We start from the raw sequence: 15,257 nt of genomic DNA, 5'->3' as shown, positions 1-15,257 counted from the left end.
GAAGTACTCGTATCACCAAAACATTATAAAGTAATAAATCGTATTATTTCTGATAGAGATACTTTTATAAAGTGTGTAAAGAAATACCTACACAGTCTACACGCACTATCTTTTCCAGTACAGTCCATTTTAACATCTTGTAATGATGTTAAAATGACTCTTCCAATAATAATGTTAAAAATGTAATAATGTTAAAAACTATTGTCCTCTCAGCCAATCGGTTCTAGTCTGACATAGCTTGATTTCAGGCTTCACTGCTTCCATTCATGAAAACTAAACAATAAAGTAAAAAAAGAATTTCTTTTAGAATAAATTCTCACTCAGTTCCACGTTTCACGAACAAACATAATAACGTTAGACAAATTCAATTATAACGCTACGTTAGAGAAGACAGATTTCAAAATAAAAGGCAGTAATCTATTTTAATATGACACCGAAATTTATACTACTTCCGGTGAAGAATATTCTAAATAATTTACCATAAAATACGGGTAATAATTAATGAGCAATGTTTTAATAACAATTAACTGAAGTTTGTTTCAAGTAGCGGTCTCATTACCGATTAAATTTAATTACATCGGAAACAAATTTAGTATCTATAAATAACAATGTGGATTAATTTTAAAAATACAAGATAGGGAAAACAAATTTAATGAACACTACAACCAAAAATATTTTCATGTGTTATGTGTGTAATGTGTATGCTCCAGTCCAGATCCAGTCATCGTAACCGTTGACTTTTGAAGTTACCATAGATTAAAATACCCGCTAAATTAAATTAATATAAAAGGTAGAGTGCATAAATAAATAATACTTTCTTTTAGTTTGTATCTTAATCAATTATTTTTGAATCTTATTAAATCTATTGATTAAATGTTCCGTTTCACATCGATGCCAGCCTATTTATCAAATTGCCTATTATGTGCGGTTCAAATGTCAAAGTTCAGTTCTCAGTGAGTTCTTGTTTCATCAACCTAGTAATTGGTAATTACAATTTTGTTCCAGATTCGTGGACCCAAAATGGATGGCGTCAGAGCTAACACGCAATTCCATGCAAAAGTTGACCCAATGAATATGGGCAAAACTTAGTATCAAAATGTACAACTCCATAAAATGGAGACACAAATATGCACAACGAATTCAACTTATACAGATTATAATCGAACATTGAACGAGACAAATTTTACATTGTATGGATTTGACTTTGATAGAAACGACAGTACCACTTCGAGTGCGACGGAATCTGTATATAATCTATGGGCACTGTCACTAATAGTGTTTCCCCTTTTAACTCTGTTTGGAAATGTGCTGGTAATTTTAAGTGTGGCTAGGGAAAAGAGTTTACAAACTGCTACAAATTACTTTATCGTCAGTTTGGCGGTAGCCGATTTGCTGGTGGCGGTAGTTGTGATGCCTTTCGGAGTTTATTATTTGGTAAGTGAGTTTACTTCTAAAGTAAGATAAATTTAAAACTCGTTACGTACTCAGCTTAATTATGATTTTATCACCATCGTTTAAATTGCCCGTCCCACTATTAAGACCGCAATAAGACGCCTCCAAGACATAGTGATGATCTACTTCGTCAACCAATTTTGGGTTGTCGAATTATGATAAACTATGAACAATTTGGATTCAGACTCAAACGTGCAATTTTATGTTATAGTTCATTATACATTATCAAACTTTAAGAAAGACACACACACACAGCACAGCCTTTTTGCTAGGCTGAACTTGTCTCTTCTCAAACTAATAAAATGGCATTTATGGCCAATGGATTTTTATTTCAGGAGCAACAATGGCCTATCATTTATAGATTTATTAATATTTAGCTCGCGATCGGCAGGGAGTTCAGTCACGTAGTAATACTATCGAAGCATTTTCATCCATAAAAAACAAACGCGCCGATTTAATCACGTTGCTATTTTGATGATTTTTATGTAACTCTGTAACGGATAAAAATCATTTAACTTTACCTAAACCTATATTTAGATTAACTTATTTATGTGTATATAAGAGTTTATGTAACGTGATGATTATTAAGGGAGAATTATAATAGGAGGATAATGATCTTGGAAAGTCTGAGTAGGTTTTGTACTTCGTACGTTATGGGCATATTTGAGAAGTAAAGGGAATGTCAATCGCACGGAACTCGTCTCGACAATTATTTTCGTGTGAAATGGAGCGGCTTCTCGAAATCGTTGGTGAGATTACATTGCGCGCTGTCATTCAAAAGGAATAAACGAAACTGTATGAATATTAAAATGCACGATTTAATAATTTTCAAATTTACCACCTTATTTTTATTCAATTTATAGCTCGTATTTCAAGATCAACCATACGAATTATTTACATTTTCACGAATTATTGCGAAAAGTATCACAAACACGATCACACCGTTCTCAAGTTCTTCATTAGATGTTTTGCGATATAATGGAGATTAATGCGTTTATTTGATAGATTAACATAGCTATATATATCACCTACTTTTATTTGCTGTTGCAGGGATAAGTGACATATAAATGAAATATTATATACAACTGTTAATAAGCATTCCGAAAGAAATGTCTTTGATTCAACATCAGCTGCAGATCTATGACAATGTTAATCAGAGAGTTAATTGAATCTCTGGTTAATTAAAGATCATTTCAATGAACATTTTCATTTTCTCCATATATCCAGTGGAATCTGACCACCAATATAGATAAATATACCGCACTATCATGCCATGTCACCCTAATAGAAGTGGTTAATTAGGAAATTAATATCGAAATCATTACGCTTTGAGAGGGCTGTCAACGTTGATCGATTTAATTATTCATAAGAGACGCCCGCTGTTGGTCTAAATATAACTTCATCACGCACGTATATTTTTATTTACATTTATTGTTTTATTTTCTTTTAAATCAATATACTCTTTTACTAGCTTAACTTTGAGGGTTGCTTAAACAACACACCCAACACTAAAACATAAATTTTCTTTTCATAACACAGGCATCAGTAACACACACACAAATACACACCCCGACCCAACATTATCTCTATCATAATAAGTCTGTAAATCTTCTACTTGGCGATTCGATTTAAAAATTATTTTGTAATAGAGGTAATTAAGATGTCTAAATAAATAATGTAACAAATCTATATATTATAATTTATTCAAAAACATAACTAAAATAGGTTACTTTTCCACAAACACCTGAACGTGGAAAAAGAAGAACAGCGATAATATACAGTGATATCGCTGTAATTACCGTTATTTTTTTATTTTATTTTGTGGTTTTTTGTTTAAGTTTTTCCTTTGATAGATTGCTTATTTTCTATGGTTATTGATGTAAATGTGTATGTGTGTTGAATTTGTGATGTCATATTTTCTTGCTTTTTAGGCGGAGACATTGTTATAGAACGTATAAATAAATTGATGTTTAACTAACATCTATTTAAATATATTTCCATACAGTATTTCCACAAAATCCCAATATTGCTTTTAGCACTCGTAACCTAAGTAAAGTGAAAAGCCGTAAGGATATAGAGTCTCACACATAATCCAAAGTACTCAAAGCCACCTTGAATATTCTCTAAGTAGGAAATATATTCTAAAACTCGTATCAAGTCGATTCTTATGTCACACTCAAATCACTAATTAAATGGGCACTTTTAAAGTCAAAATTACAAGTTAAAAATATATTTTATAAAATGATTCTAGTTGCCCCTTCCAAAAGGTAGTTTCATATGGAGATGAATGGGAATGACTTTTGAAATAGTTTTTTATCATATCTTATATACATTCATTGATAATTATATAATAAGCTGTAAAAAGTCAAGTGACGTGTAGCAGTGGGGTATACTGGACTAAACTGGTTTTCAGGCTATATAAGCACGGCGCGCTGTATGGTCGGGCGCACTTCTTCGACGCTCGCACTAGATATAGGACGTTACTATTGTTGTTGAATTTGTGGTTATTCGTTGTGTAATCTAATTTGGTTATGTTTAGTAATTTTATTTGTTAATTTCTAACTTCAGAAGTGGGATTCGTTCTCATTTCTGATTAGTTTAAATTAACGCCCACGTGGTTTTATTTTAGTCAGTTTGAAACGCGAGTGTTATACGTTTAATAAAAATAATGGAGGGTAGGCGGTGAACACGTAAAAAAATGACGGTGTGCCCGTCTCTGGGCTTGATGAAACGTTACAGTCGATATTAAACCGTCAACCGACGCAAGCGACTGAGCTATGTCCACCAGTGGTGTCACCACAACAGTGCTCAGCAACACCACCGCGAGGGGATCGGCCCTTTGCACCGACATGCGCAACACCATCGGATTTGCTGCTTTCTTCCTTAAGTGACACTCGTTACCACCTGGTACTGACGGTTCGCACAATGGTACTGAGAACGCTCCGGTGCCAAGTTCAAGCAGCGCATGCGAGTCAAGCACTGATCTGGTACTTAATCAGGTGACCGACAAACTAGTAAGTGCGTTGAGCACAATTCTGGTAAGATCTAACTCCATTTATATTTCTAATTTTGATCCGTCTTTCAAATATTTCGATATATGGTGTGAGCAGGAAGACTGCGCGGTTGTCTAATTATTGGGATGACCGTGAGTGTGTATCTCTGATTGGATACTGTTTGAAAGGGGATGCTAAAGTGTGGCTAAATGAGTGGCTTAGTAATGATCATAGTTGAGAGAATTTAAATAGCTTTTTCCGTAGCGACTTAGCAAATATTTTATTCGACGTAATGACAACAGACTCTTATAGTTATCTCATGTATTGCGTGTTATACGAGGAATGAGTGAAAAGTTAATTGTCGCAGTAGTTATTCGGGGTATTAAGGACCCACAAGTTCGCGCCGCCGCGACTTGTGCTAATTTATCATCGGAAGGCTTAGTTAAATTCCTCTCATTATATACCAAGCCCCTAGAACCGCGCTCTATAATACAAAATCACGTTAAAAGGCCAAATTTGCGAGATAATTTCGGAAAACGAGATAATTTTCAGTCTAATATTAACTGTTCATGTTTCATGTAGGGAAATTGGTCATATACAAATTTTGTGTCCTAAAAAAAAAACTAAGTATGAAACCGCACCAGAGACTCAATCTACAACCAATTCAAGTTTAGAAAAAAGGCAGTTTTCTAATATCAAAATTATTTGCACATTTTGTAAGAAGGTAGGACATAAAACGGAGGACTGTTTTGTTCGACAGCGTTCCGAGTCGAGCGGTAGGCTAAATTAGTTATAGTTTACCGCCCTTATGAAATGTCGTATGATGAAAAATTACGCGTTAGAGATATCATAAAAGATGTGTTGAATCAATAAATAATTAGAGATAGAGATTTGTAAAGAAAAAAAGCGATTCAGATAGGCTTTGTGTCGACTTTAAACTTAAAACTCAAAGGCAGTTGGAATACCCGCTTCCGTTAATTGAGGACCATATTGATTGGCTAGATAAAGCTACCTATTATATTTGCCTTGATATGGCTACTGGCTTTCACCAGATAAAATTAAATAAAAAAATCGACACCACTCCCGAGATTCGTAACACCTGAGGGTCATTATGAGTACATAAAGATGCCATAAGAATTAGGTAATGCACAGGTTGTATATCAACGAATTATATCAAATACGTTACGATTTTACATAGATTAGGCAGAGCCCTTGTGTGTTGTAATTGTGTATATGACGTATTATTACCTAGTAAAACAATAGAAGAGGGTTTAGGTACATTACATGATGTGTCAGAGATGGGGGTAAGGGTAAGGGACCCAGGCAGGCTTTTCCATTAATTTAAAAAAAAAAATGTAACTTTCAGACTACGGAGATCGAGTATCTATGCCGAGTCATTAGCAATGGTCAAGATATGAAGACATCGTGCATTGCGAGGTTGACTCGCAAGGGTGTGCATTTCAATGGCGGCGATTTTGCATTTGTGCCAAGCTGTTGGTAAGCTAGACTCCTGTATGCGCGGACCATATGTGGTTTTAGCGACGTTGTCGCAGGACAGATATGAACTAAAATTAGTCGCTGGTTCTTATGGTAAAGCTGCCGCGGAATACATGTTGCCCTGGCGCGGGGAATGGACCCCTGATGTGTGTGCCGCATTCTTTGAGAGTAAGTAATTTTTACTTGCCTTTTCAAAACTTATGTATGTTGATAAATGTTTGTGAAAACTGTCATTTTATTAGAACTGCTTATCATATAGGTAGTAACTATTTTGGTAAAGACCTGCGGGAGTCTTGTATGATAGTAATGGAGTCGCTCTTACTATCAAAAGCAATGGAGTCGCTCTTGCTTAGTGTGATGTACAGTAATGGAGTCGCTCTTACTGTTAAAGCAATGGAGTCGCTCTTGCTTAGTGTGATGTACAGTAATGGAGTCGCTCTTACTGTTGATAGCAATGGAGACGCTCTTGCTATGTAAAAAAAAAAAAAAATGAACTAATGTTGTGTCGAAAGTAATGGATGCGCTCTTACTTTCGATGAAGTTATGTTAATTTAACGTTATAATAACAAAAATGATGTAATTTTTAGGTGGCGCTGATGATGACGATAGTCCTTCACCACAACCACCGCACGTGATACAAGAGTCATCAGCAGGTCAAGTTTCAACATGCCAACCTGCCTATCATCACACGGGCGAGGACGCACCGTCGTCAGGAGAGGCCGAATAAGCTGTAAAAAGTCAAGTGACGTGTAGCAGTGGGGTATACTGGACTAAACTGGTTTTCAGGCTATATAAGCACGGCGCGCTGTATGGTCGGGCGCACTTCTTCGACGCTCGCACTAGATATAGGACGTTACTATTGTTGTTGAATTTGTGGTTATTCGTTGTGTAATCTAATTTGGTTATGTTTAGTAATTTTATTTGTTAATTTCTAACTATATGTAAAAAATTAAAAATAAACTAATGTTCTAAAATAAAATAGGGACATGGTATTATTAAAAACAATGCAGCGGATAATTAAATGATTATGTAAATATATACATGGTGCTCACATATTTACAAATATTGCAACTGTAACTATTACATATAACTATGAACTTATTAAGCACAACATACACTTTGTCAAGTATCTATGAAAAAGTGAAAATCAATATGATTTTTATTATATGTTCCATTGTAAATTATTGAGTCACACGATTTAATAGCGCTAGCTTTTGATCTGAAAGGGGAGTTTGAAATCTTTACCTTCGTTAGGTCGTATTACTGACGGCGTATTTTAACTCAACCTAATGTTACATTAAGACAGTTAAAGATTAATGTTTTCAACTAAACAGATGACTTTTAGTATGTAATCGAGCTGTTGTCCCTTGTAATGTTTCACCTAACCTTGGGAGCGAGAAATAAGAGCCTGACAATACGATGATCAATTTTTTTCACTACCCTTTCAATTTTGGAATAGAATTAAAGTGCTTGAGTAATAGATTTCATAACAAATTAACTAATTTAAAATATATGCAACTATAGGTGTTATTTTAAATTTTGCTTACCTGGTGTATTCCGACAATACTCCCAAATTACAGAATTTCTGGGAGAGCAACCATATAAACAAATTAACTTTCGAACTATGGCTCGCACCAAGAGGTGATGGTAGATTGTAACTACTTGTATAAAAAAACCCCGTCATTCCAATAAACAGAAGTAGACTTAGCGAGAAGAAAACTGTTAATGATTTCTGTGCATTCGTCTAGTTTATTTTAAACTTTAATATATTTTCTTTTGTTTTCAAACTACAATTGAGTACATTCCTTCTTATAGGAACCTGACCCTCACACTTGGCCTACTTTTTATTTCAATATCAGCTACTATCAAAAGCATTCTTCGTACAATAAAATTCCTGTTTCTTTTCAAATAAAATTCCACTTTCCGTGGTTTCTTGGTATTGCAATATCATATATATGTATTTCCACAAACTGAATGTGTAGTATATTTATTCTTAAAACAATTACGTGTTTTACCTCAACCTCATCAGACGTAGATACGAGTATTACAACTATCTCGTGCCAATCGCGCCTGCGACTCGGCCTAATATTTTTTTATAAAAAATTGTGTATGTCTTTAAGGTAAATAATTACTATGTACGGTACCTGCTATTCTCGTAATACTCTTACTATATGATAGACAAATATAGCTGTGCTGTCTTTGTGGGCTTATGTGGTAGACCATACCATACGAAAACCAGATTATGTCCAGTTTAATATTCTGTTTCGTGTGGTATTTCTATTTGACCTTGCATACGTATGTACTTTGAGAGCTTATTCAAATAAGCGTTTGGCCTCTGGAAGCCATTAAACATTTAAAAAACACATGTGGGTGTCGGTAACTGAAAATATGAAACAGAAATATGTTTTAATTAAAATTGTTTATTTAGATTTAAATACAGATGCATGTTCAAATTGTACGTGTGTTATGAAAGTTGTTTTTCGTCATCCAATTTAGTCACAATATTGAAAATCTTTCTCAAATAATATTCTGAGAGATCTGTACCAATTAAATGTTTCTTACATTTTTATTCTACAATCTGCTATATCCAATTACTTAAGACATCATTATTTTTCTTATGGAAATTATTTATTATTCAAAGCACTGTAGTACCCGTAATTGCCATAATTTAAGATTATCGTTTAGTTCTTTTATGCTAAAAGTTTTCTAATTATTAAATACAATTTTTGTCAGATTTATAAGCAAAATGGCCATAACTTTGAAATCATTGTATGGTCTTGATAATGAATTTGTTTCTTTTTTCTATTATCTCTTTGTGGATGTTATTTGCCTAGTCCTAGTAACATTAAACATTGTATTTTATTTTTTCTTGTACCAATATATCAGTGTGGCAAGCTTTTTATAAATAAATAAATGGGCGACCATAATAAGATTATCTATGGTTGTCATAAAAAGCCTGCCATCAAAAAATTTAATTCTTTATCGCGTTTTTCACCAACGGATTTTAACTTAACTTGGCATCAATTCACACAAAGCTTGATCATTTAACGCTTGACAAATGGAAACCACTAAAATACCATAAAAATGGTTTTATTTTACGTCATATGAAGTTTTAAATTACATGAATAGAAAGGAATTTTCAGCTTTCCCGCAACTCAACCTTATCTAGCCTTGAAATTTTCATACATCTTTGAAATGTCTTGAGATTTTACGTAAGACTTAATAAATGCTATAATACGAAAATATTTTTTAAGAACTGCTCTGGACTTCTTTTGTTTTTTCTATACAAAGAATAATGGCTACTGATAATCTTTAAGCTCAGCCTCTTCCAAAATTATTCTAAGGCTCAGCTGTTTTTTACTTAATAATAATCCAAATTGAATTATATAAAAGTTTTACTTACTTATAAATTGTTAAGCTAAAATGACGTATTGCCAGGTAAAGGCCGGTGACGCACCCACTAAAATCCTTAAGATTAGCTTTTTAGTTATTAAGATTGTTTTTTTTATCTCTAGATTAAGGTTTTATAGATTCATAAATATATATTTATTTATATAACTTCTGGTTATGCACTTCTTGCACTCATCATTTTTATCTATTGTTTTCTTTCCTTACTAGGGTTGCCTGGAAGAGATCGCTTGTTAGCGATAGGCCCGCCCGTTGCATCTCGTGTAATTTTTATGTAGTGTTATTTGTGTTTCTTTGCAACGAAGTGTGAATAAATAAATAAAATAGGTCTCCATGGACTCTATGACTGTGTGGTTAGGGGCGCAATCCTATAAAAAAGGTACTCAACATCCAACTCAATTGTGCTTTCTAGCAAAGTATACACAAGTAATACTCATTATGTCTAACTCATTTCATTAAAAAATAATTTTTAAAAAACTATAATCTGATGTAGTAATAACATCATTTCTATACTCCAGTTAAAAACACTATCATACTTTTTAAGCATTATACAGCTAAAAACCTAATTTAAATTTTTAACCTCACTAACATGTTTTAATTTATTAAATTTTGGTTAATTACAGTAATTTTTCTTCGGTTTCAAAAAACATCCGGAAAAGACGTCAAGGTCACCTTACCTAAAAACATGAAAGTTCAATTAGGGCCGAGATTTCTTAAAGAATGTATTCCACGGCCTTGGTTCACTATTATACTCGGAGTAGGTTCATATTTATTACTCGACGCCTTTTATTTCTGCCTTATGTGGACGTGAGAATTTATTTGTCTGCTTGGCCAGCCTTGGGGTATGAAAACAAGGGATTTACGAAGGATTTATTTTTTGCTGTTATAAGATTTGGATGTCTTTATATATTCATTTAGCTTAACTTTTATTATACAACCTAATAAAAATGAAATGAATCAGTAGCTCTACATCGTTTTTAGATCTTGGCCTCAGATTTCGGAATCTGTTTCGTGATCATTTGCCAGTCTAATAGACCTCCTGTGCGTGACACACTCTGTGGACTTTTTGGGTCTAAGGTTTCCTCACGATGTTTCAATGTCTGAATGAAGCCGAGGATCGAACCTACGACCTCAGGGATGAGAGTCGTACTCTGAAGCCAACACTGCTCATATATTTAATGATTTCATTACAAGTATAAAGTTTATATTCTTGTGCGTATTTGTGTGATGTAGTCTGTGAAAACACGAAAAACTTCCGGAGGATACAATCATATGTATTAGATTGCATTGTACCCAGGTTTAGAAATATTTTTTTTATTCTTACCTGAATTTTATAACTATAGTAATTGTCATTCTATAAGCGTTTATTTATATAAGTTTTATTATACATATAACATTTATGTTATATGTATAATAAAACTAATTTTGAGTAAAGAAATTAACTTCGTTTACGTTTATAGGTTAACTACGAATACAGTTTTGTTACAGTCTGTCGGACCAGAAATCGATTGATATCCTCACTGTTTCTACGGAAAATTATCCTTCGTTGATTTTAAGTGTCTGAATAGGTATGTTAAAAACATATATGTACAGAAATCGAAGCTTTCTTTTAATTTCTATGTTTGAATCCCGCTTTTCGGTATGAATGCTGTGTGTCAGCCAAACACTGAAAGTTCATTTTCATTTCCTTTATCAATATTTAAATTAAAAACTAAAGGACTATTGTAACTAAACTAACATACATTTGATGTCTAATTTTAACAGTCTGGAGTTTTTGTATGTAACAGCAGGAAAAAGGGCCCCGATGTTAAGTGATACCTGTGGACACTCACGTTGCCAAAAGGCTAGTAAATGCATTGCCGGAATTGGTATACTCTTTTCTTGAATGACCCTAAGTCGAATCGGTTCGGAAATACTTCAGTGGGCAGCACATTTTGGTGGTGCGCAGAAAAAGCTGTGAAAAAATCAAAATGGATTTATCATTATTATTTATATATTGAATATGTTTTTGACAAAACAGAGTCAAAGCATTATTTATTTGCTTAAAACATACAGATTTGTATATGTACATTATGTATAAAGTTGTAACATTACTTTATAACTGAGTTTATTCAGCCCTAATTCTCCATACTAAATGAAAAATATATTTTCTCTCACGTGTAATTTTGTAGGTAAAATTAACCTTCAAACAGCTAAAACGGGTATAAATAAAGTATGAAAAGGCATCAGATTAATTTCGCGAGAGTGCGGACAAAGCCAGGCGGCATTCAAGCTTTTAGAGTAATGAAGTGTGCACCGATTCGCTTTTAATCTTGATTCTGATATGTGAATTTAATCAAAAATTTTACTTAATAAAACTAGAAATCATTCGAGAATGTTTGTAGAGGTTATTTATTTTTGTACCTACCTTTTCTATTTGTTATTAAACCTGACCAGTGTTGGCCTAATAGCTTCAGCGTGCGGGTAGTCCTTATATCATAGTTCCGATAGTGCACCATTTAACTTTCTATGTGTTTAACATTCGTCCGACCGGTGAATGAAAGCGCCATTGAATTATTTTACTTTTTGTAAAACTGAAAAATACCGAGCCTACCTTGAATTTTTAGAGTTTAGGTTTATCATGAACCACATCCTTTTTATTTCAATTTCAATGACCAGTGTTCCAAATACAGAAACATTCAGAATCGGAACTTAGCACGAACCTCCGAGACGAAGTTTTGACGTTTGGAAGCGTAGCACTAAGTCTCGAGACTGAATTTTTCACTTAGAATCCGCCAAGGAATAATCGTAGTCACAAGAAACGTTCTCATGACTGGGGGGATAACGGTCAACGGGAACCTAGGCCGTTTGATCTGTGTTCAATTTGCCCTGCCCTATACAGGAGTATACAGTAACTTCAAATTAGCAATTAAAATCGTTTAAACCATTAATGTGTCCAGGTGAACGGTGTCTGGGGTCTACCAGCCGTGGTATGTGACTGCTACATCGCGATGGATGTCACATGTTCCACATCTAGCATCTTCAATCTTGTCGCCATCTCAGTGGACAGGTAATACTGTAATGTTTTAAACTACTTCTAAGCTTAATCATATTCATCTTTATAATATATTGTATACCAACATGTAAAAACCTAACGAGTTTGGTTGCCTATTTGGTATATATAAAAAGAAATCTGAAAGTAACAATGTCACTAAATTTTTATGTAATGAATAAATCTCTTAAAATACATTTAGTACGATTTATTGAACTGTAGAACTTTATATATTTTTGTTTTTTTCTACACATATTATATCCCATAAACAAAGCTTAATTATTTATACTAATTTATAATATACATATATGCGTGTTTTCGAATAAAATATTTTAATTTTAATTTCGCTAAAACACTCTCCCAAATAACAAAAGTAAAGTAAAAACATACATCGGAATCACACATTGCCTAAACATTCGCTGTTTCTTTTTCATATTTTTTTTAAAAGACTCGTACGATGTTGTTACATCATTTTACTTCAAACAAATAAGAACACCTTATTTATAATCTTTGTCAAGTACCTATCTCTATACTTAGAGCGTTAACAATAACAAAACCGGCGGAATTCTAGATTTATATCTCAATTATAAATTAAAATACCTAGTTCCTAATGCTATCCTCATCATGATTACCTACAGTAAACCTGACTTAATATGCACTAAAAGGTTATAAATTAAAATAAGATAGTTAAATCATCTTAAATGTTACTTTTTTTATATAACCAGGGGCAAACGGAGACACGCATTGCTAAAAATGTCGAAAGTGTGTTACCGGCATTTTAATAATGATATGTTTTTTGTAATTCGTTTATTTGTATTAAAGATAAATTCGTGATATTACGCTATTTTTGGATGCTAAATAATAATGCGAATGACACAATGCAAGTATGACACTTGCAAGTTTTACTGTGGACATCGGTATACACATTGATTTTTATGGGAAAAATTCTGGCATGTCATGCAAAAATTGGCAAAACGTACATTTTCTAACATCACAGTTTGGACATATAGGTATGTACATATATACGTACAAAGCATGATTGTGACTGATGATGCTTGCGGCACATTTACAATACCTCCATTTCCTTTACATTTTTATTTTATGTAATAAAATATTTTATTACGGAAATTAATTGAAGAAAAGTTCTCATAAAAGAAAGCCATCATACCACTTTTGCACACAAATGTAATCTTATAATTTAGATTTTATCTTCAACATTAGACTTAAACAAGAAATTAAATTCTCTGTCGTTCCGTTGTCATTTATCTCAAGCGATAAATATCTTGCTAAATTAAATCAGATATTAGCCAGCATAACATGACCCTCGCATTAATCTTGTTATTATTTATGTCTGGTTTTGTTATTTTGGTTATTTGTTGGCCTGTTGTGATATTTATGGTCTGTTTTTTTATGTATATATTAAGCATTTCTGTCGGGTGTTAACCGTTTTACCACAAATTTCTTCGCAATTTTTCTTTACATTATAGAAATCTCGGAATATAGAATACGTATAAGTCTTATAGTCATATATAAAACAAAAGTTCTTTATTTTAAGTCTTGAAGGAAAACATGTGTTTCCGACATGCCTTAGACACAAAAGTCGACGGCGTGTGCGCAGAAGGCTCACTTATTTTCCTGTTGATCTATGAAAGATTAAGAAGACCTAAAAGGTTGTGGGCACACCCTTTTATGTCTAGGGCTCATATTTGGGCCACCACAGGTTTCTTTTATATTTAAATTAAATTTTGTAGTCGATAGCCGAAATAATAGCCAGATATAGGAATCCTAATAATTGGTACATTATAAGATTTAGTAAAACAATGTGTACGGATTTTTAATACTTCGCGATAAATTTAGCCTAACCTCATCGTGCTTTAAAGAAGTCTGGCGAATTTCCAGTTAATAATAGAAATTATATAATATTTCTGATGCATAAACTTTTCTATGTTTTTTTATTAATAATTAATATTTTAATTGAAATAATTTCAGATATATAGCAGTTACACAACCAATAAAATACGCAAAACATAAAAGCAACCTTCGCGTGTGGCTGATGATCGGTGTCGCCTGGCTTGTGTCTGCCGCTATCGGCTCACCCGTGGTCTTGGGACTCAACAACACACCAGATCGCAGTGAACACCAATGCCTTTTTAACAGTACGGACTACGTGATTTTCTCATCACTGGGATCCTTCTACATACCTTGCATCATTATGATGTTCTTGTATTATAGGATTTTTAAGGTAAGTGGATATGCTATATAAATATTTATCTGCCCTCTTTATCACAAAATAATCACTATTTGAATGACCATATATACCTTTATTACTTTAGGTAAAAGTGTAATAAAACTGAGCTTTTGGAAGCTTCTGCAGCTGAGCAAAATCCGTTAAAAACATTATGTTTCGTAGTTTATATGTACGAACCTGAAACAACTATCCGGTACAGAACCCCGAGCTATAAGGAGTTATTTATGTATTTGGGTGAAATAATAATGCGATAGTCGAGAATATAGCTTTTAATAATCACATAATGAAGCAATCATTTTTAATAAGACAGAAATTAAGACGAATTATTATTTTTTGTCTTAATTAATTTTTGACATAATATGTACTAACAAATTCCTCAGAAATTCATCCGCGGATTTAATACAAATATTACAATCGTATAAATTGAACTAAATTCCAGTTAACCAAAAACAGACATTTACCACAATCATTTTAACACTTAATTTGAAATATTACGAAATTTAGTTTGAAATGCCCAAAGCTATTACCTAAATGGATTGTGAATGCATATCCTGCCGATGACACACCACGATCGTTTGACAACATGCGGTTTTGATCTGTTTGAAACAAACCTAATTCTAGTAAATGT

The 15,257-nt window shown here is 33.1% G+C and overlaps 1 protein-coding gene across 1 annotated transcript in view; it reads left to right on the top strand.

Annotated features, from left to right (window-relative positions):
- The first annotated feature begins 1,019 nt into the window (after nucleotides 1-1,019).
- The window catches only part of LOC110991628 (dopamine D2-like receptor), a 23,319-nt gene continuing 9,081 nt past the window's right edge, over nucleotides 1,020-15,257 (top strand). Inside the window, exons 1-3 of the mRNA XM_022257072.2 lie at nucleotides 1,020-1,434; nucleotides 12,290-12,399; nucleotides 14,371-14,623. Coding sequence (XP_022112764.1) covers nucleotides 1,114-1,434; nucleotides 12,290-12,399; nucleotides 14,371-14,623 — 684 coding nt within the window. The 5' untranslated portion in view covers nucleotides 1,020-1,113. The remainder of the gene's footprint in view (nucleotides 1,435-12,289; nucleotides 12,400-14,370; nucleotides 14,624-15,257) is intronic.

Source organism: Pieris rapae, chromosome 6 (assembly GCF_905147795.1).
Source record: "Pieris rapae chromosome 6, ilPieRapa1.1, whole genome shotgun sequence".
NCBI classification, from domain to species: Eukaryota; Metazoa; Arthropoda; class Insecta; order Lepidoptera; family Pieridae; genus Pieris; species Pieris rapae.
Note: the sequence above shows the minus strand (reverse complement) of the source record. Positions and strands in the feature narration are given on the sequence as shown.